The 24,421-nt window shown below is 41.6% G+C and overlaps 1 protein-coding gene across 10 annotated transcripts in view; it reads right to left on the bottom strand.

Moving 5' to 3' along the window:
• LOC307038156 (cyclin-dependent kinase 17-like) overlaps nucleotides 1-24,421 on the bottom strand; it is a 39,181-nt gene that overhangs the window by 13,654 nt on the left and 1,106 nt on the right. Inside the window, exons 1-6 of one of the 10 annotated variants that reach the window (XR_013807908.1) lie at nucleotides 20,945-21,262; nucleotides 20,564-20,613; nucleotides 17,679-17,865; nucleotides 14,522-14,686; nucleotides 4,559-4,692; nucleotides 1,255-1,380 (exon numbers count right to left, since the gene is read on the bottom strand). Coding sequence is in view for 9 of the 10 variants with exons in the window: in XM_079679460.1 (XP_079535586.1) it covers nucleotides 1,255-1,380; nucleotides 4,559-4,692; nucleotides 14,522-14,686; nucleotides 17,679-17,865; nucleotides 20,564-20,566 (615 nt within the window). In the remaining variant the exon portion in view is untranslated. Of the gene's footprint in view, nucleotides 1-1,254; nucleotides 1,381-4,558; nucleotides 4,693-7,655; nucleotides 8,601-14,521; nucleotides 14,687-17,678; nucleotides 17,866-20,563; nucleotides 20,614-20,944; nucleotides 21,264-23,124; nucleotides 23,470-24,421 lie in introns of those variants that run through there. The other 9 variants (XM_079679462.1, XM_079679460.1, XM_079679465.1 and 6 more) reach the window with 9 other exon arrangements.

Raw genomic sequence — 24,421 nt, 5'->3', positions numbered from 1 at the left:
TAGAAAATGTCCACCACTCATTAAAATTGTAAAGACACAATAACCTAAAAGTCTATCCTCTTTTATTCTCGTCCACTCTTGCTACATAAACCTCTCTTCAAAGATGATTTCCTTTCATCTTTGTGAGAGTCCTGTAGAAAAGCTGAGTCATTAAATCGCTTCAAACTGAGAGCCAAAGGCAGAGTACCAGCCCTGTTCAATAATTACAGCAGAAGTGGTTGATGGAGGGCAAATCCTTTATGCTTTCCCACAGTACACCAATGCTTTTGGTAAACATGATTTAAAATAACAGTAAGGCAGATCGTTAAAAAAAAGGGCAGAGGATGTAAGAGGAGTGCATTGGAACCAAAAAAGAGAAACATAAAATCAGCCTTGCAATTGAATACCTCCGCCCACTGATGCATGTTACGTTTATATCCATGTCTACCCAAAATGTCATTACATCATTGTATTATCCTATATGTATGTATGGTCAAAAACAGTTAAGGTAAGGTGGGTGTGTTTAGCGTAATTCAAAGAAATACCGTCAGAGTGCTCCTGATACATAACCTTTTACAAGAATGGGAGGAATGTGCGGTCACAGTGAACTTGACCTTCGATCACCAAAGTCTAATAAGATAATCCTACAGTGCAAGGGGATGTTTGTGCCAATTTGAAGAAAATCTAAATTCTACCAGATAGATGTAGGGACAAAATTAAACACAATGCTTCCGTCCCCGTCAGCCCGGAGGCAGAGCAAAAGACTCATGTGGAATATGTGACTAAATTAAATTCAAACAGCAGATGTACAAAGGCGTTTTAAATGACATACTGGATATTCATGATTAACTGCCTATTCCTACCAATCCTCCCCCTTTCTATCTATCCAGTAGTCCCTCCTCTCCTCTCTCCCACCCCCAGATTCATACACATAATGCTCTTGTTCTGGATACATAATACTGCCTACTGAGCCATTGTAAGCTATATAGCAACAAGTAACAAAAGGTTTGAAATGCGTCTATGTTTGTGAGTTTCCAATGTGTCAGAGGGTATAATGGCCTTCCATTTTAGTTGTGCACAATGGCTTTCAAACACATTACTTTTGTTCCAAAACAAAGCAGCAGTAAAAGAGAAGCACCAGCATGCAGTACTCCAAAGACTACACATGGAGATGCTAAGTAGCAACCAACACATTAGCTGATTGGCGCCAGTTTCAGCTGCTTTGCAAATGTATACCCAAATGCAAATATACACACAGACAAAATGAGCACTTACCAATGAAGCACGCCGTAGCCTGCGGCTCATGGGTTTGTCAAAGGGGGGGCTGTTCATGGCAAACTTCTCCAAGTAGCCCTCCGGTAGCCTGATATCAGCTGGGAGAGATAAGCGCTTGTTGATGTCCTGAAACATAGAGATGGGAGGGGGGACAAAGAAAATAAGTTATAAACATAAATCACAAATAATAGGTTCAGAATTCAACAATCATTGCTTTTCCCTAAATTGATACCTGTAACCTTATGACCGTGATGGCAAGTATGAAGGAGGGGCTTCCATACTTACACATTGAAAACAACCATCCATTTATAATTATACATACTCAAGCTCAGTAAATATTTTATTTGGAATATCGTCCAGATCTTGCGTATCTTCTGTAACATTATTGAATTATTGAAAATCAAATGAATGAAGCAACATAGTCACATTTGACTAAAACAGACTCATCATTAATGAACTTCTATTTATCTGAAATTATGACAACATATTTTGTGTCCATCTCTGATGACTTTGACTAAATTGATCACCATGATCTGGCATCAAAAGTCTCTTTAAAGCCTTGATAACTTGGCTTACTTTTATGTATCATAAAAACAAACAGTGTTCTCCATCTGTCACTCCTGGCAATGAGTTTGTCAAGTGACTCTCAATTACTCAGTATTGGTCTACAGGTGCCATCTGCTGCTGTGTATGACTAATGACCGATGGTGTGAATGAAATGCTGTCTAATATAACTAAAGGAAAGCCCACTGCAAGGCCACTATGTGATGGCACTACTAAGTTTCAGGCTCATTGTAAATATATCAGCACATTCTAAACTAAAGCTCCCAAATTCATCTGGAACTAATCTGAAAATACCTTTTTATGATGATGATAAATATTTGTAGTGTACACGCTTTATTTATTTTCTCTTCTGCCTAGTGTTGCTGACATTTTTGAGTCATTTTCTGCGTAGTACAGGGGGGACCCCATTTTTGTATGTAAAATTACAGATTATACTTACTTAATACATGTAGCATGAATACCTCTGAACTACCCACTCTACATCAACTAAAATAACACTCACTTCATTGGCTTCAATACAATTTGTGTGATGCTACCTTTCCCACAATGCATTGGCCCTACGTGTTATCCATGTAGGACATGTTCGCTGGAAAGGTGCCAATCACACGTTGTTTCCATGGCAGCGGGGGCTGGCTGGCCCAGTCCCAGCAGCCCCACGGTATGTGTCCTGGATGTAAGTGTGTGAAACGATATGCGTGTTTACATGTGAGCGTTAGAGGGAGGGTAGGAAGTGTATGTAAGCCAGAAGATGAAAGGCAGAGGGATTTTACGCCTATCATGGCTTTAAGCTCATTGGCTAACATACATACCAACATGCAGTATTACATACAAGTCATCATCCAAAAGGACCAGGTTACACCGCACAGTTTTTTCGACATACACTCAAATGGGAAATGATAAGCAATACTCTGCAGACCTCATAAAATCATTATGTAAAAATCAGCCTTGAACACATGCACTACCAATGACCTACGGACTTTGACCCTGAGTAATTCACACGGATGTAAGCTCCGCTGAATGTTTGGATCACAAAAGAGTGAAATACATGGAAGGCAAGCACTGCAACCCCGTATAGAGTGAGAAAACACAATACATCTTATTACCTCCAGAAAAATACACATTTTCTTCTGCTTTTCTACAAATACTCTTCATAAGCATGCAAATAATAAAGCCAGCGACTCCACCACAACAAACGTAAATTATGCATACTCCATTTCAAAAAGGGAAACAATTGACAATGACAACCCCACACAAAAACACATGTGTCCCCATACTCACAATGCAAAACAGCTCTAGTAGCTCCCTCATTGTCCTCCTTAAACGTGTCTTTCTATACACTCACACACATGCGTTTTCCACGATGCATGTCTCTGACCTGCCACATGACTGCACACACGCTGACAGAGAAAGAGGAAGAGAGGGAGAGAGAGAGAGGCTGGCATTGTGGTAGAGTGCCATCCAAATGCTCAGAGGAGGAGGAGAAAAGAGAGGAGGAGGAGGGGGTGAGTATGAGTGGAGAAGAGAGGAATAGACAGATTCCTGAGGGAAGAAAGGCAGATGGGGGGAAGGGGTGAACGGAAGGGGGTGGCTGAGAGGAAACATTGTTTTTTGGTTCTCACCCCCCATTATTTTGTCCTCCATCTCTCCTTCTCCCTCTTCTCTCTTATCAGCTCATGAGCCCGGTTCCTCTGGATCTCCTCTTTCTTTGTCATACCAATAATTACTCCTACTTCCATAATGACTCTCTCAACCCTTGCATTTCCTCTCATTTGCTTCCCCCCCTACTCTCTTTGGTAAAAATGGTCTCAATTAGTCCCTTCCACTGTGCTCGGCAGTCAGAGGCAGCAGCCTGCGTGTCCAGAGGCATTTCCCGTTATACTGCTGCACTCATTGCTCTGCAACTCCTTTAAACAGACACACAAACACACAAACACAAACACACACACACACACACACACACACAAACACACACACACTCTGGCAGTGACATGGGCACATACTCAGGGATGTGGCTAAATAAAGCATCAAATAGCATGTTACCTGTCCACAGATAGAAGAGGTGCCCTTGTATAGAAAACGTGACTAACTGCATGTTAAAGAAGATAAACGAAAAACCCCGGTCCGGTTCCCGAAATAGTTTTTTTTATTGACTATATACACATTTCACAACAGAAAAATGTAGAAAATCAATCATTGTAAATGGATATTCAGTAACTTAGAGCTAACTACCATGATGCAGTGCACGGACAGGAAAGGAATAAGAACATTTAGTATTGAAATGTTCCGCTTCTTGCCATCACATATAGCCAAAATGATACTGGCATTTTTGATGGGGATACTGCCATCAATATTATGGAATTTAATATAATATTCTTAAAACATATACATGTCATTTAAATCAGTTGGGGGTATATACCAATACTGTTGTATCTGCAGTAACCTAATATTGGCCTGCAAATAATTCCCATAGTTTGTAGTTTGTATGATGTAAATGAGTGAAACACCCAAACATTTAGGCAGTTTTGATGTTATATATTGTACTTCATATTGCGTTATTGCAACTATTACTGACTTTTTGGCGTATTTGATCAATATTACAAAAATAACACAATTTGTACTTTTAAAATGTAAATGTTTCAAAAACGTTCACGCCAATAAAGCCATTAAATTGAAGCTAAATTGAATGTTTGCGAACAAAGCCAAAGAGTAGTGTGTGAATTGGTCTGAAACCTTCCATTACCTCATTAGAGATGCGCCGATGGTGGTTGTTCCTCATCCGGACCCGGACTGGACTCTGGACCTCGTCAGAAGACGTCCCAGAGGCCTGGTCGCTCTCCCCGTCTGATCCCATCTTCACATTCTCATGGACGATACCTACAACACACACAGACACAAACAGACTGTTATTGTCTGAAATGTGTTATTGTCTTTTTTATCAACACTAGTCTTTGGTACTGCTATTCCGCTTTGGCACTATGCCTCTTTAGCCCTTATCTCCTCTTCAATCATCTCCATGCACCCATCAGAGGACACAGCCTTTTGTTTTTCTAATATCTCATTCACCGGTATGAGAAAGCCATAGCAGGGTCCCAATGCTAAGATGATGGATTGTACCACCAGCCATGCAGGGGTGTTTGCTGATTGTGTATAAAATACCATTTGTAAGATGAGGAGGTCAGAGATCAATATCACCCTGCATGCAATGAGAGCTTTCCCATCTTTGCCTGCCACCCCCCACACCTCCATTTGCCCCAGACTCCATCTGATTAATGAGTCACGGTGCACAAGACAGGACTACTTCCATCAATGGTGTGCGGGTAAATGTGGGGGAAGGGTCTCTCTTTGGGTTTCAGTGTACGGTGCCTGATAACTCTCAAGTACAGTGCATACAGTGTGTGTGTGTGTGTGTGTGTGTGTGTGTGTGTGTGTGTGTGTGTGTGTGTTTCCTTATGTTTGGTAGAGAAAATTGCTTTATGAGAAGAACCGCAGATGTAAAAGCTCAACCCAAATGCTTCCAACATCTTACCTTATGTTTTCATTCTAAAACAGCCACCATAGGCAGAGTGACAGATAGAGGAAGATTATGGGATTGAGGGCAGCATGATTGTGTTGGATAGAAGAAGAAGAGGAATAAGCGTGAAGAAAAATAAGTCCCTTGAGTGATTGTGACACGTCATCCGTGAGATTGGGCGATAGAGAGCCAAATAGATAGAGCTATTTATCATAATGTCAGCTATAGAGTGGTGCAACACCACCTGAGGCCAATTCTAGGTCATTTGAGTGTGTCTCTCTCATGTAGTCAAGGTTCGGAATAGAGAAAGGCAAACTGGTTTACGGATGTCCCTTTTGGGCATTGTACAGCTTTCTATTTACTAACTACTTATATGTTTGGTATTGCTGAAATGTATGGATTCATGGACACAATTAAATACTTAGAAATGTAAAAAAATGAATAAATGAACACAAGTATAAATGTATAATGTTCGAAAGTCTGTTATTATGGCATTTACCAAATGATACTTTATTTCATTACACTTAAAATACTTTAAATAACTGTGGTAAGGTCATAGCGCTCTTATATTGTTTGGTTAATCACATGTCCCCTGCCTCTTGAGCAGGGGACATGCAGTGAACTACCTGTGCAGATCCAATCTGCTTATATCAGCCTACATCCTGTCCATCGCCATAACTATCTGTTGAAGAAAGCAGCATATGCTCCTTAGTAAAACACAAGTCTGATGTACTGCCTGTGGCCTTGTAAGCCAGACACAAGAATACACGGTATGCATACAGAATAGCTTGGTAAGAACACTGAGCAGTAGGTATTCCTATCAGGAATCAACCCTGATGGTGAAACATTAAACTCTAGGAAACAAACACCGGAGTAAAGGTAAATTGATCCAGGATATCTACATACTGACAGACGCACACATATGACCACATGCTCACGAGCAGGGAGTATCCAGTACTGCCATTATGGGACAGTTCTGTCTCACTTTCAGAGAGGTCTTGATCTTGCCTGTTTGCGTAAACAGTGGAGGAGATGCGGGTGGATCAGTCAAGGTGAGTGGCAGAGGAGGACAATTCCTTCACCTTGAAAAAGTATTATACAATAATGTTCTGCTAGTCGCTACTCGCTTTGGATAAAAGCGTCAGCTAAATGTAATGTAATGCTAGTAAGTACAGCATGAGGATCTGTCTCTCAAAATAGCTTCCCTAACACACTTTTTTCTTAAAAGAACACAAACAAGTACACTTGCATGTACTTCCTAATCGCACAGGGCATTCTTTTCCATTCTCCTGCAGGTTCTTTCTGCTCCATTTCCACAGCAGACTAGGGGCAGACAGTAAATGTCATGAGTTACCACTGCCTCCCTATGTGGAGCCCAGCTGGCCTAGTTCGGGTTGCTGACTCCCTAGCATGCCTGGAAAATTGAGTGGGATGCTTTTAGGACTATTCCAACTCCACTTAGCTAGAAGCCCATCTCCGGAACATGTTGGCAGTGCCTCAGAAAATTGAAAAGAGCAGAATGTTAAAGGAAGTAAAGTAAGTGTAAGCTGAACCTTTCAAAGAGCAATGGAAATCTTTTGTTTACGTCAGAAACCCTTCCTCGGTAGGGCATCGAGTTCAGTGGGTTTTTCAAAAGGGTACTGGTAGATGTATTAGTTACTGTCCACATCCAATGCATTACCCACACTGAGCTTTGAACTGAACATTTAACTTCTTCTTTTTGCTCTTAGGCCAGAGGTTGTCATAACAGTTTTTTGAATAAAAGACACCATACGCTCCGATTTTGGCATGAGCTGCAAGAATAGAGATACCACAGCCATTGTGCTGACAAGCAAATAGATAAAAAATTCAAAAGATGTTCTTGCAGTCTGCGTGTTCCCTCAAGATCCAAACAGACACTGCCCAGGGCCACCCACTGCATCTCAATTCTTTAGACCAGCAACATAAAGGAAATTATGTTTAGAAATGAATAAATTATTATTAATAACATTTTCAAAGTTGTAGGATCAGCAGATTCTGAGAGAAATCTACTTTACATAAACCCATGTCTTTGTATCTAATAAATCCTCAGGACATGCGTTTGATCTGAATGTAATGTCCCAGTGTGGAATCAGTATATATGTTAAAGCCATAACAATAGAACTATAATGGGCCTTTATAATGTCTCATAGGTGAGGAATTATGTACAATAGCATTTATTATAAAATGTTACCTCTATAATAATCTATAAAACTCAGAGTTATAAAAATGCCTCTGTCGTCAGTATGGTTGAAACCAAATGTGATGTAAGGAAGTTGATAATGAGGATGACAGTGATGAGACTCACCAATACGGCTTCCAGGAGGACGGCATGAGTCCAGCATTCGTAGCATACGGAAAGGTGACAGCCTAAGTGGGGTCTCTCTTTCCCCCATTCTTACCCCCTCTCCCATCCTAGCCTCCCCCAACCTTGAGTCTCCTACACCGGTAGCACGTGCAGGGCACCCTTGGTGGTTGCCTGGCGTATCCATTGTTCGAGGAAATTCAAAAACACTACAGTTGGAGGTGTGATTCAAAATTCAAAGAGACATTTAAGAAAGAGCCAGTGGCCAGTCGAGGAGATGGAAATCACTTCAGTCCAGTCTGGGTGGGACCGGGGGCTTCAGAGATGGTTGCTGTTTGAGGTTAAACGGGGTCTGTATCTCCATAGAGTCCCAGGCAGAACTAAACAGTCTTACATCGGGAGGACAGTGCAGGCTGCACAGGCACACTAATCAAAATGCAACAACTCCCTCGGCTACTACTCCACTTTAACACACTCCCTCTCTCCACCTCTCCTTCTTACTCGCTCTTTCTCTCTCTGCAGTCTCACTCTGCCTGCTGACTAAGGAAGGTCAAACTCCGTGCAGGTAGACAAAATGCTGCAGAGACAGTGCAACCAGCTGAAAACTGTTACACCCCTTCATTCAGGAATAACAGGTGTTATGTGTCCATCTGTATAATGCACGCCGAAGCTCACACACCAAACACCTACAGCTCCTTTTACGAAGAAAAACACCTTTTGGTTTTCAACTATCAGAGTTATTTCCTTCACGTTCACTTTTCCATCTTCAGTCCAGTGTCTTCTTCTTTTCCCTGATGTTTTTTTCCTTCTGTTCTTCCACTGTTCTTCAGCACACCACTCTATTCATCCTCTCTCGATTGCTCCCTCCTTGCCTCTGGCGCCCCTATCAGTGCTGTTAGTCCTACCTTGCTATTACTCCCCTTCCTCTCATGTGATACCAATCTTTCTCTCTCTACCACCCTCCTGTCTCTATCTCTCCCTCCCTCCCTCCCTCCCTCCCTCCCTCCTTCGCTCTTCTCTTCTCCGTCTGGGTCCAGAGATGGTGTTCAACACACAGTACTCTCCTCTCTTTCTATTCAGGAGCCCACGACAACATTTTCTGCCCGATCAGCCTCTTTCTTTCACTCCGTCTCGATCGCCCCATCTTATTTGCCTGCTCTCTCTCCTGCTCCATCCGTCCTCTCCACCATCTGCGTCCTCGTCCTTATCACTCTCTAGCGCAGACATTAAAACCCTGAAGCTTTTGAGTGACGCCTCTAGCACCCTAGCTCACATCTCCCCCCTCTCATGCATTTTCTCCACCTTCCTGTTTCTCTTTCCGTCCTTCCTCGTGGAACTGAATCACCGGCCATTATCATTCTCATCTCGTGCCCACATGCACACGCTATCCCTCCTACATACCATTGCACACACGTAACGGTGCATGCCTTTCGCTACTACACACATAAATGGCTCTAGGTGACACACCTGCATAGCAAACACAATATGAACAAACAAACATTGCTTTTAAAAATATAAAACAAGGAACTATCCAGCAGGATGTAGAGATGTTATCGTGGTGAGTGTGTCGCTGCACTTGAAAACATTTTAGTTTTCTTTGCAGAGATCCGAGTGTTTCTTCTTAATAAAATGGACTGAGGGGGGCAGCAGCACAAGCATTACAAGCGTTAAGGTCCCATTACATCCTTGCAATACAACACTGAGGGATTAACCATATTGTGAGGCAAAGGCCTGTGAGTCTTTGAGATAATTTATTAGATAGGACAGACATAAAGGTGGGATATTAGAATCTTTTGTAAGCTCTTTATTGGTTGGTGTAGGTTCCAGGAAATACCCTTTGACACAAAGTAAATGAGTAACCCTAACACTGTGTTTGAGGAGCTTGATATTTGCTTTTGTAATTTTTAATTATAAATGTATTACATTTAGGATATTACATAAGAAACATATAATCACTTTAGAAAATATGATGCCTTGTCATAGATAAAACAAACACACAAATACAGTTTGTGAAGCATATAAGGTTAGCTTTACATTGGGATAACATTAAATTCATGCATACTTAATGGCTAATATTTGGCTATTGATACAATAATATAATGACAATAGCTATTATGTGAGTGTGTATATATACACACTCAGTACTTTTATTACACCGTTCATTGAGACTGTGAATATTATAGTATAGTAAGGTATAGTATAGCAGCATAATATAGTATGTCATAGCATAGCATTGCATAGCATAGCATAGTATCTTAGCAGTGTTAACATTTTAGAAATTTGAATGTACCCCAACATAAAACAATTTTTAAAAAGTGTTTATAATAAATGTGTTGAAAAGGTCAGCAGGATAAAGTTAACAAGCAGCAGGGTTAACACTTCTAAAACTGTTCCTCAAATGTGTGCCACAACTATAAAGAGAGAAAAGATCACCCTCCCTTCATGTCAATAATCAAGATGTCGTGTAAGCCTTAAATGACAAAACACACTTCAGTAGAAAACCACTCACACCCTAGATGTCAATAATGAAGCATTTCGATTCATAGGACAAACACCACTTGACACATCTAACATGTAATGGCATAAATGGCTTGGATGGGCAAATATATTAGATCATCGGCGTACTGTGTACTTAACTAATCTTGAAAATATGTTAACGCTAGCTATGTGTGGAAGCTGAAGATGAATATTTTAGAGGACTGTAAGTGTGCAGTGTTCACTTTAATGTCTCCACATGAGGCATACTTAGGAATGTTTAGTTTGGTCCATTAGTCTATACTTCAAATTAGATCCAGGTAAAGAGTAATGGCCATTTACAGGGCATTGACAGACATATATTGATGCAGAGTGCTGCATCCCTGAGCTTTAAAAAGTCAAAGACTGTCTCTCTGTCTCTTTGTATTCACAACTGCAACGATTCCTCTCTTGCTCTGCAGCAGCAAACAGCTTTTCACTTCTTTCAAGGTTAGAATGTCATTTTTTTCTTGTTTCCAACATCTTTATTGTCGGATTTGCTTGGCAACATGTGAGCTTCATATTCAAATGTTATTTTTTATGCAATTTTCATTTTTACCATAAATACTAAAGTCTGCCTCCAGTACAGAGAAATAAAAATCAAAGAGCACACACACACACACACACACACACACACACACACACACACACACACACACACACACACACACACACACACACACACACACACACACACACACACACACACACACACACACACACACACACACACACACACACACACACACACACACACACACACACACACACACACACACACACACACACACACACACACACACACACACACACACACACACACACACACACACACACACACGGCTGTTAGACTGCAGTAATTGCCGATAAACCTTTTATCTGCATCTAAGGAATCTTATTATTCAATTAGTGGGACTGGAGTGCCTACTGTCAGCTACCGGCCCCCTATGTGCCAGTCCCTAATGCCTCACCCACCCCTTCTCTTCAGTATATTACCACATAGAATCACCTACATTCTTTCGAAATATCTTTCCTTTGCCTCAAGCATAAGCTACTCTAACAGCAAGCCCTAACACACACAAAAGGCTTACAAGACCAACTACGTAAAAAGACCGCACACCATTGTTCTTACTAAATCCAATCTGTGAGTGAGCAAGGAGGGTTAGAGTGAGCAAATGGCCGAGAGTGTAGGGAGACAGGGAGAGGGCTACAGCGATTAATGCATTACATTAAATCCCTGGCACAGACAAGGTCTCTCGTGGTGGTGTACAATACACAGAGGGAGATAAGGGTAGTCTGAAAAGCTTTCCATCTTTTATACTTTGCCCCCTTCTGCTTTTATCTGGAGGTTAAATATAGTATTTGATGTATGTAGAGAGAAAGTGAGAAAAAAAGGAAAAAAAGGAGACATCTGTGACAGAATCAGAAATAGCAGACTGCGGCGGGTTTTATGAGAGAAGGCAGCTTTCAGCCGAGTCCCTACTCTCAGTAAAACAGACGGGAGGGCCGGCTAATCCTCAACAGTGTAACTACAGATCTCCAGTGAGAGAAAGAGACGAGGTAGCGGTGAAAGCAAAAACGAAAAGTGCAGTGCTCGTCGTTCCTCACTGTAAGCACAGTGTGGTGGGATGGGTGTTGGCCCCAGTTAGCAACGGATGAATCACAAACCTGTAAAAGCTCCCTGGCTCTGGCAACTGGCCAAACTCTAACACACAAATACAAACCAGCAGTCAGGTCCACTTATACAGATGAAAAGTGAATTTAATTGAATACTCCTATAAATGGATAGAGCAACTTAAAGAAATGCAGAGAAAGACAGAGGGAGAGAGAAGAAGAGGAGGGGTGGGCAAGGTCTTCAGTGCAGTGGAAAGAGAGATTGCATCATCACGTTGCTTTATTAACGGGTGTGACGTGATCTGACTGCTGAGTGGTACACAGTGAGTCAGCGAGACCAACCAGTGGGACTGACACACACACACACACACACACACACACACACACACACACACACACACACACACACACACACACACACACACACACACACACACACACACACACACACACACACACACACACACACACACACACACACACACACACACACACACACACACACACACACACACACACACACACACACACACACACACACACACACTAACATTTCCAACTACACCTTATCATGATTTTAATAATAGAGTAGCATCTATTCTAGGTTCTTAGGCAAGCTACGTCCATTTCAGAGCTTTTTCTGAGCTCAGAGACAGCTGTGGGTCTTACAGGATGAAGTCACTCTGCCAGACAGCCTGTGGGCTTAAGGGTAGTGCATTCACATATTCCAACATATTACTGGTATTTATACATATTGCCGACTTTCTAATCTCCTCAAACCGATAATCTGCAGCAATGAGAGTGATGTTGATTTGATGATATTCAAAGATTTTGACCTTGTCATGCATATAGTTTGGATACATCTTGTGTTCTGACATGTGTCAAGTAGGTGTTTAGAGATATAGTTGGACATTTCTGGGAAATGTTCTTGCCAAGTGTAACATGAGGAGATTAACACCAGTCTTACACTGTAAACACTGGTCATGACAGACAGGAGACGGTTAGCTTAGATTGTCACAAATACTCAAAGCGGGGAGAATACCATAGGAGCATTTCTTAAACTGTCAAACTATTCCTTTTACACCCCTCTACATTTCCTGGCATCAAATGTGCTGGTGGAACATATGATTTGTAAGTTAGTTATTAGAATATTGAAAAGCATCTCGCGTCAATTGTCTGGTTAAATGTGTAATCCAGTTTACTTCTTAATATATGAGAGGCTATTTTATTAGGAACAAATGTATTTGTACAGCTTCTCGTTTGGACAGCATTTAACATTTGAGGACTTTGAAAAAAAAGGTTTACCTTTGTCAAAGTAAAGTCAACTTTGGGTATCAATTTAGCGATCATTTTCAAACTAGCCCTATGCTGCGATACCTATTTTGTTACAGTGATCCTCTAAATATCATCCATCCTTGATTATCCCATTCCCAGCTCGCAGGATGGAGCCATGAACTGTAAGCTCCTGATATAAGACTAGATCTCTTGTCAGCCAGAGTTCAATGGATGCAAGGAATCCCGTTCTGGTCTATTTGCAGTTCACTCAGTCATGGACACAGGAGATAAACAACACAAATCAAATATGACTCCTGAAGGAGCCATTGTGAAACTAACGCTCCCCCACCACTCCTTCCATCCCTCCCTCCTTTCCCATTTACTTTTCTTTCTCTTTATCGCCTAGTCCCTCGTTATCAATCCTGTTGCATTCTCTAAGCTCTATTTCTTTCTAAAGCAGTCTCCAGCCTCCAAGGGTTCAGCCCCTTCTGTTGGCTCCATCTTTGACTCTCCCTTCCCCACTCTATCCCACTGCTCCTGACATAAGCCGTTCTGCCACAGTGGGAAATGAGATTACTGGGATCCATATAGCATCAGACCATAAGTTCCATTACATAATGCAGACAGACAGAAGGAAAAGTGATTGTGGGTGCATGTGCATTTGTGTGTGTGATTATGTGTATGTTGGATTAAGGTCGTTAGAGTTTTAGCCATCCAGATTTGTAGTAAATGTTGGGAGGATAGCCACGTTGTGTCAGTTAATACCGATTAACACCGAGGACCCACATAGATACACACATACACACACACCACAAACAGTGGAAAGCAACATTGACATTTAGATGACATCAGTGTGAGTGTGCGTGCGTTCAAACCACAGCGGCAGAATTGCTCAAGCTTGATATTGCTCTGGTAAAACCAATATAAAATTACACAAAATACTGCGGAATATTATGTATATGCATGCAAAAACAAATGATAAAGAAGAACACTCTTTACTTAACTTCTGACGCTAAGTTGAAATAGAGGGGAATGTTGAAAAGAAAAAAACAGGGAAACTTTGACTTTAAGTACGAAGTAAAAGCACTTATTAGGCAGCAACATTGCTCCTGTAAGTGTAATATTATTTGCCTATATTTAATAATCCATTACTTTGTAGATAAATAAATCTGTAACAATGCTTCAAACATTAGAAATCGTAAATCTTCAAGGTAATACTGCAACTGGTTCCTACAGTATGTGACCTGACTACGGATAAGCAGTTGAAGATGGATGTACAGTATGTTTAAAGTAACCAGTATATATAGCCATCAATCAATGTTCAGCATATTCATTTAACAATTTGCCTTCTTATATAAATGAGCATAATAAATAAATTGTCTAGTATAACAAACACCTAAAAACTTGTACTGAATATAGTTGCTTTACAGTTGTGCATGCATGCATGCATATGTGTGTGTGTGTACCCAGAGATCCAGTCCTGTGCAGGCTCAGGTAGGCTCTGTCTCTCTCCAGCCCCCCACCCGGCTCTCTGCGCAGAGCGGTGCGGCCCAGATGACCGGCATATTGACGCAGGAAGGAGGGAGCACTGTGTGAGGCCGGGGGGTGCACGGCACACACAACCATGGGCTCTGAGACACGCGATGCAGATGGAAACGAAAGGGAGACAAGAAGAGAGTGCGAGAGAAGGCAAGAAAGTGAGGGCAAAGCTCAGAAGAGAAGCAGGTTGGCAGAAAACAACAGATAAGAAAAATACAAATAGAAAAGGAAAATAGCATAAAGGCAAGAAGAGAAGCAGCAAAATAGAGACAGGCAGATAACAGAAATTGAAATAATAAACGGGAGAAAAAGACAACACAGGGTCACACAGAGACCAACCACAGACAGATAGCAGAACATGTACAGTAGGCACAGTGCAATGTGTAGTCGTGATAGATAGAATAGTGAGACATGATACCGCTGCTGTACTCATGTCAGAAGAGAAAGCAGTCGTGACACAGTATCAGAAATAGCCATGGAAGGCATGCATGCAAAGGGGAAAATATGTTGATTTATGGACAGAAACAAATGAGAAATGGGGAAAAGAGGGTAATGCACACAGAAAACTAGCAGATGAAATGTAGAGAGCAGGCAACAGAGGAAAGGGAGTAACTGAATACTGATGGAAGGACTAGAGAAGATATTCGTATAACTGCTGGGGGTCAAATCTAACCCAATAATAAACAACTGACCTAGTACCTCACTCCTCTCCAGTACGTGTCCAACCCCCTGTCAATAAATACGTATCATCTCCTTTCTTTAACATTCATTGACATTAATGAATCATTTGTGCAGAATGTGGGTGGAAGCCCACTTGTCGCGTCTCCTATGTTTCAAATAATTCCTTAATTTCCGCCACATTGCACTGCAAATTCCACTGTGATCCCTGAGCGTTAGGGTTTGATGTTTCTCTAAAGTCCTCACATGACGCCCTCACAGTCTCACCTCCAAACACAGTTCCTCAAAGATCTCAGAGGTAGAACAGCTCTGCGGTTAGCACCATCTAATTAGCACCTTGAAAAATGTGGGGAGTTGTCCTTTTGCACTGTCCGACTAAGATATATAGGGATGTGGGGGTCGGAAGAATGATGCAGCTAGGGAAAGGGCAAGAGGAGATGTTGAATACAAGATGTAGTGCAGTTGTTAAAGTTTAATATCCCTCTCCTCATCCTCTACATCACTTCCTCTATCCAACTCACTCTTCTTGCTCCCTGTGCTCTCTGGAAATGACCTTGGTTCACGTTATTAAGACCAAAGAGCGAGATGTAAAAAACTAGGAGGAGGATGAAAGCAGTGACAGGGAGTGAAATTAATCAGGCATATGTATGGTTGTTGCTGCCAACAAAAACCAGTAACAAATAACAAACATTTCTTTTTTCTTGTATGAAAACTGCAAATCTGCTACATCTCAGTTTTTCTTCTCTCTGTCCTTCCTTTCGCTTTGTTTTGGAGACAAAGCATCTTTTGAAACAGAGGCAACCTTTTGGGCTATGTTCTGACTTTATTTCTGTATCGAGCCTGAACATGAGGAGAACACATTCAAAGAGCACACACACATACACCGCATTTATGTCAGGTAAGGGCTCAGATTTTTTTGAATAGGGGTCCTGCAATCCTTGAGGGTGCCCAGCAGATGGCACCCACAGTTGAGTCAAGAATGACATTGCTTTTTAGCACTTCTATTTAGAAGCTAAGACATTCTCTTTTGCTCATGTGAATACACAAATTGCTGTATCTGAATCTCAACATAGCTTCGTGAATTCAGATACAATTCAAGTCCTTTCAGTCCTGATGAATACCACGTTATAAAGTGAAGCGAAGGTGATGCGGTTGATGATGAGGTGAAGATGATGAAGGTGGGTTGAAAGTTAAGTTTTGTTATGCATGTAAGTTATGTATTTGCAATGTATGCTTTCATTAGAGAAGCGCACATTAAAGATATTAAAACACAAACATTATTGAAACACGGGCACATGCTGCTTATAAGATACTAACATTAACAAACACATTATTTCGGGGAGAGGCTCATTGTAAATAAAAGACATACAAAAAGGAAAGGCAATACAATATATTCTGTCATGATTTTGAAAAACCTTCCAGCATCGATCAGTTATGAGCTCTATTTTGAATCTCTCTCACTACACCATCATTTGAGGACCACAACATTAGATACTGCTTCTTCATGTACTTAAAAAGCTAAACATGAAGAATCACTGTCTTAAACTGTTGTAGCACACGAGAAATGACTCTTTAATAAGAAGTCAGGTCTCCTGTACGCTAAGACGCTAACCATAACAGATGCTGGAGTCAAACTAATCACTGTGTGTCTCCTAAGAGGGTCATGGAGGTGACATAATTACTCTTCGTGATAATGAGAAAACAAGCTGCCTGACTTTTGAAGCTTTTTATTCCGTTATTAACAGTGATGCCGTATTGACATCCAGTAAACAGATATATTCAAGTTATTTGCATTCATATTTTGAAGGTTGAAGCCAGCTGCAAAGTTTGATAGTTCCCTTAATGCAGGGGTGTCCAAACCTTTTTCACCAAGGGCCACATACAGAAAAATATACGAAGGGCTGGGCCACTCACTAGAGGTATATTGCCTCATAAGTTCAGTTACAAGTTAGCAAAATCAAACAAATGTAGGCCAATTATGCTTGTGAGTGTTGGCAACTCATCCCTTAAAACAGAAGCCTCAGATTGATTATAATAAGGAGAAATAGGAAGGGTGTATTTCAAGCTTTTTATGTAAATAAGTCCTTGGGCTTTTTTCTTATCAACTAAGATATGTAAGAAAATGTTTCCAACTTGAATTGACTGAATTTATTTGAAAAGCGGTTTTATTAACACATGAATACTACTGTGTAATATATTTTTACTTTTATATTTAAGAAGTACAATATAAGACAAGCACAAGTTTCATTTGTAGGCCGTATTCCATTATACTTTTTGAATTTGATGAGGGTCGATTCAAAATGGTCCACGGGCCGCATTTAGCCCACAGACCATAGTTTGGACACTCCTGCCTTAATGCATCTTGCATGCCTGTGTGATGGTGTCTGCATAGAAGCTTGTAGATACCTGTGTTTGCGTGCACTTGAGCCTCACCGTTGTCCCTGGCTGCGGACGGCTCATCCAAGGCCATCTGTTCAGCCAGTTCGGACAGGGACTCGTCGACGGGCCGAGCACTGCGTAAAGACATGGACAGCCTTCGCTTGATTATCTTCATCCTGTCCATCTTCCCACCGCACCACCAGGGCCCACAGGCCTGAGAGGAGAGGGGGAAAAAAACAACATGGTCAATATCGTCATAGCGCCCCCATCATTATAATCATTTCCGTCATTTAAACCATCAAAAGCTATATCCACACTGCACTGCTAATCTACATTGTACGGTGAAACGACTGCATTGCAGCCTCTGCGCATTTTCTACAGTTCTTTGGGCTCCCGATGATTGTGTTTGCTCACGCAGCGTGTGTTCTCATTGTTATGTTTCCCAAGAGCAAACATTGCAGAATAAAAGACACAGAATGAGAGAGCAGACCTAGAGAGAATGGGAAAAAAAAGAGAGCAACAATCAAATGTAAATGTAAAAAAAGCATGTAATTGGCTGACTATGCAGTTCCCTGGAGGCTTCACACAAGAGCAGCTTTCCATGATGAGCTGTGATTGACATATCGAACTATCCAAGATGACGTCATGGTATCATACAGTATACATCCACATTATTTCAATGCAAAAATTACAGCATTTTTACTTGAACTGATTTTGCAGTAGTCCAAACTAAGCTGGAGTTCATGTGGCGCCGACCAAACAACTGATTTCGCTGGTTTCAAATACCTATAGACAGTATACTGTGTGTAGTCATAGGAGATAAAAGCATCCCATTATAAAAATAAAAGAGGGAGGCCACATTGTTTTTCCAGCAAAGTGCTATTCATTTTCACTGGTGGCTTACATATGTACAGTATATTGTGTTTGTAAGGATAACGTCAGTAAGCATTCAAAGTTATATATTCTTTAGAATTCCCTTCAGCAGACATTTGAGACCTGGCCTAAGTGTTTATATACAGTATGTGCATAAGTACAGTACATTTTGCATGAGTCTATACTGGAGTGCTGATGTCACTCTGTGTTCATTATGTTCCTCTACGCTTTCCTGGCCTGAAGGTAGAGGCAGCTAAAGCAGAGTACTTCTGTCTCTTTCCACTTCCTGCTACTTCTCACACACACACACACACACACACACACACACACACACACACACACACACACACACACACACACACACACACACACACACACACACACACACACACACACACACACACACACACACACACACACACACACACACACACACACACACACACACACACACACACACACACACACACACACACACACACACACACACACACACACACACACACACACACACACACACACACACACACACACACACACACACACACACACACTCTTTGTGTCCAACCTTGGACGCTTCAACAAAAGCCATTCATCCTTAGGCTCTCAGTCTTTCAGGCCTATTAGAGACAGCCAGTGCTCTGAGGGAATTCAAACGCAGCGATCTTCACTCAGGACGACTTGCTTTTTTTCCTAGAGAAGACGCGCTCAGACGAGGATCCATTGCTAACAACATTGCCTCTGCCAATTTACATGAGCCCAGTTGGCTAAGGTTTTCACCTCAGCCAGAGGCGTTTCTCCAAGACGGAAAAAAAGTTTTAAAATGGGACAAAAGAACCGAAGGAGAGCGACTCGCATTCATTTCATATCATCCGTCACCCATGGATTATCAGTATGAAGCGAATTTCCCTCCCCCCTCATTTGCATGCTTTCCCATCCTTCACTAGAGAAGAAGCCTGCCCAGACAAGGCGATTGGGTTCCCCTCATGCCACCTTGCACCCATGATCCAGATTTTCAGTAAAAAAAATGACTCGCATTACGTGGGAACAGCCGATATTATGCACCGCTTATAATGCAGATAATTATATACTAGTGTTATCATTAACACACACTCACACTCAGATCCGGGTATGCCCACACACACAATAATGACTAATTTCACAGTCTCCATCTTATCTCTGTTGAATTTGCTGGGAACAGTAATGCAGTGGGAAACTCATTACCCAGCGGCTCATAGAGGGAAACACTTCAGGGTTCCACTTTATGATATGTACTATAGTTGAGATTTCCAATTTATTTTTAATATGTTAGAATAATGTGTAGACTGTATTTTTAACATACATTAAGAAAACAACATCCATGTAATTGGAATATTCAACAAAAAATCTACTTATAAATCTTCTATAACTCGGTTTTTCAACTCTTCCCACACAGCTCTAAAGAATATATTGTGAAATACCAGACATACTCCTCTGAAAAGTCCCAGTAGAAATGAGGTGTTGGATGTGCGTTGGATGTTGAGACTTGTGTGGTGCAGATGGACGTGGCAGTGTGAAGAGTTTGGCAGAGGAACAACAGTGAGTGGGACGAGACATGTGGCTCCAGGCTGCAGCATGTGCAGGCCACACTCACCAGACACCCAGCAAACCATGAACAACTCCGATACACTACTCCTACTAAACAGAGGGCCACATTCCAGATGACGAAGGCTGCTCTCACTCCTCTAAAGACACAACAAGCCCTTCTGCTGTTTTTGTTCTGTTTGAAAGCAATACAACGCACTGTTGATGAATGTGCAAGCTGTATAGCATGGCCTGTGCAATACAAAAACACAAAAGTGTAAAGGCCAATAGGGTCACTCATATAAAGGTTAAAGAATAACACTTAGTAAGTTATTTGTGTAACAGTGTGAGCATGTGCACATGTGTTCCCACATGCGTGTGGGCAGTTGCATGGATGTGGTAGCATCTGAGGTGAACTGACACACCCCTGAGGAGGACAGAGGAGGAAGAAAGTCTGGGTTATTCAAGACACACACCATTTAGGTTGCTTGGTTACAGGCCCGGGCTGGAACCACAGTTTCTCTCTCTGGGGTGAGAAAGGAGAAGAAGAAAGGAGACAGCGAGAGGCTAAAAGCTGAGGATTCACAATTTATATATTTCTCTATCATCCCTGTCATATGAGAAAGAAAACACACACACACACACACACACACACACACACACACACACACACACACACACACACACACACACACACACACACACACACACACACACACACACACACACACACACACACACACACACACACACACACACACACACACACACACACACACACACACACACACACACACACACACACACACACACACACACACACACACACACACACACACACACACACACAAACTTACAGCCCTCTAGTGCTTGGGACGTCACACAGTGATGCAGCACTTGCTCTGGGATTCCTCCTTCAAATATGCCTCTATAGGAGTTAAAAGATTGAATGGACCTGAGGACCTAAGTCTGGAATACACACAAACACAAGCTAACTGCAAGTTTGACATTCACACATGTAGAAACAAACAATAACATAAATTACTTTTATCAGTACAGAAGGGACATTTTCAACAGCTTTGCCAAGACTGAGATCTAATGTTGCTTCTGCCTTTCTTTCCTTGTTTCATAAAAACAAATGAGCATTCTGCTGTAATTCATTGGCACATGAATCATACACATGCACACACTCATATACAATGTGGCAGAGTGGAATGGGCACTCAGTGGCACTCCAAACATAGCTTTGCGTGGCGGCCAGCCTGAGGATGCATGACTAATGCACAAATCTGCCCAACTACAGAATCCTACACACATCCACACAATCACAGGCGTAATCCAAAAAAGTCTCTTTATAAGCTCTTCTGCCAATTAACCTAAATCTCCAGAGTTAGATGAGAAGAAGGAATTATGGAAAGAAGATAACTGAAAGAGCCAAAGCACAAGATGGAAAAAAGACAAGGCAAAATATCTGAATTGCCATTCTCAGCCACGAGAGGAGGAAGGAAAGCAAGTCTCCCCCTAAAATTTGTTTGGGGAGGTCTGGCTTAACTCAGTCTCATTAAATAAAATTAAATATTCTGCTATCTATATAGCAGATGTATGAAAACATACACGTAGTCATTACATCCCTGTTAAGTGTTGTGATCTGTGTACACCAGACCAAACTTTTCACACATTACATTTTTAGCCTTAATTATTTAATTTGGAGGAAAGCAATTTGTAGAAACAATCCAAAATACACAGATACAGGTGCACCATTTGCCACTGGTAACACAGAAGGCCTAATTGGTTTCAGGACATTACAGCGAACATAAACTCATGCAGGAAGCCTCACTTGGCATACAAATAGGTTTTTAAAAAAAGAGTCATACATTCGTAGTGTTTTTAGATACTCCTGTCGAGGCCCTTACCAAAACTGTAATCCAATTGCCATTATAAAAGACTGTTATACATTCAATCAAATACAATGAGAGTAATAACTCGGGGCTGAAAGTGCAGAATGATAAGAGATGGTTCAATCGGTTTATATCGGAAAGGCAAAGGCATTGGCGGATGCGCATGATTTTCGATCCGGACATCCCACACGGAGTGTTTATCTGAATAATTTAGAGCTAAATGTCATTCCAAACACTCCGTTGAGAAATTATGTGTTCGCCTACATTATTTTTTCTTAAGGCATTAACTGTTCATCCTATGTTGGTGTTACACGGATTGCAATCGGCGATCATCCACGAGGATATCGTCTACAGTGCGGGACCGCAGGACTGTACTGTCACATTTGCGGACGAGCTAGTGTCCTGACAATATCCCGTGTAACTAGACATGACTGCAGGCTAAGCGCACATAAGTGGGCAGCAAGCACGACAAATGTCACGGGACTATATCCAAAATCGTAGTTCGTGTCGGGCCTGCCTGCCTGGCTGGCAGAGATTCCTCTACCTTTCAGGCCTTTTGTGTTTTCGGTCAGTTTCTCTCGCCGTGTTTTCCTGACGCTTGTATCCGGCAGGAGGAGAGTCAGGCAGGGCAAAGAAAAGTTACCCAGCCACCGACCGGCTAACAAACTCAATGTGTATAGCACTGGAATAACCTCTGAGAGTATCCCGATGTTATGCTTGGGTATAAACATTGGTTAGGAACACGAAGTCATTGTAATATGTTAAATACATAGCTCCAGGTAATTTGATTTCACTCGGCCTATCGTGTCCTTATCGCTATTTAACACGGTTTGTCTGCTGTGGTGTCACTTTCCTACAGCGATTCGGGGTTCGCAGTGATATGTGTAGTCTATCACCCCCACCCCCAGTCCCCCCCACCACCACCATCAGTTCCACATAGAGGCACATCCATTCAGTATAACCCCGTTAAAATCATCAAAAATACCTTTGTTTTGTTAAATCAGATGGAAAATAAGTCCACCTGCAATGTCAGGTTGATATGACAATCGGGTTATGACTGCTTGCTGTCCCAACATTGTGGTAACACGATCAAAACGTGGAGTTCACACATAAACAAACACAAATGCCGCTTCCACTGACCTGCTAGTGTTTCTGCAGCAAGGGACTATTGTTCCACTTCAGTATGGTAATCCAGGCAGCACGCTGGGATGAATCCACTGCGACAAGTTCCTCCAACTACTTTGCTGTAAAACACACCCGATTACCTACTACCACTCGGGTAAATCTTATCCCTGGGTGATACGATGTCTTGCAGTGTCCCGTCGCCCTGAGAAGTGCATCGTTGAACCGTAATAATGCACTATTTGTCTTAACTTTCGCTTATAAACAGCACTGTCCCGTCCGGTGATGATCAGCCATATCGCTGCTGCTGTGTGGATCCCAAGTGGAAGAAGTGGCGTGATCCCGGAAAACACCGCAAGGGGTGTGTGAGAGCTTGTGTGTGAGTGTGCGAGACTTTGAATTTGTGTACTCTCTAACCTCCACCCCCAACTCTCTTTCTCTCTCTTTGTAAAAAAAAAAGGTCGGTCAAACTGATTAATTTGAGGGGCGGTGTCACCGGGGAAATTAGCCTGAATTATCCAAGCCCCATTCCCATTTTAAAAAGCTCAGAGAAATTCCTGGTGAATAATGCATAGACTGAAAATTATGGAAATTCAACGGTGATCCTCCACTGCTTAGTTGGTATCAGTGAGTAACAATATATAGGAATATTGCCAAATGTAGTGAAAATACATTTCCTAAGGTCCCGGAAAGGAGAAACAAGGATGTACACGATACATTAATGGCCACCAGCATATAAAACACAAGATGAGTTGGGTGGGTCAACTCCATTACATTTAATTAGACCCCATTTACATTAATTAACATGCGTATTCTCCCTTTGATGTAAAATGGCTACTACCTTATTGGGTACTCTGAGTACTGATGACACTATTATTCAATAACGTGCTTCAAATGTATTTTTGAATTAAATAAAAGTGATATAACATAAAGTGAACACTTTTTCCCGGGAAACACCAAGATCCATAACAATTACGTCAGGAATCACAGATGACACAGCAAACGCAGTTGATGAAGAACAGTCTGCCTTCTGGTCTGGACTTTACTGCCACCGTGTGGTTCATTTAAACAATGTTGCAGAATGTTTTCATTGATAGGATAGATTAATACATTTATCCTGTGAAAATCCTATGGTGACAGTTTCAACTAAACCATGTAAATTGCTATTGAAATGCAAGGTAGATCATATTGTTAAAGAACTAGGCTGCAGCAAAGTTTTAAGTGTGGAGGTGTTAATCTACACAAAAGTGAAACATTGTAGGTTTTGTATGGATTCCTGGGATTTTTTTTAGATCATATCACATTTCATTTGAAT

Source organism: Notothenia rossii (genome assembly GCF_949606895.1).
Source record: "Notothenia rossii genome assembly, chromosome: 4".
Taxonomy (NCBI): Eukaryota; Metazoa; Chordata; class Actinopteri; order Perciformes; family Nototheniidae; genus Notothenia; species Notothenia rossii.
Note: the sequence above shows the minus strand (reverse complement) of the source record. Positions and strands in the feature narration are given on the sequence as shown.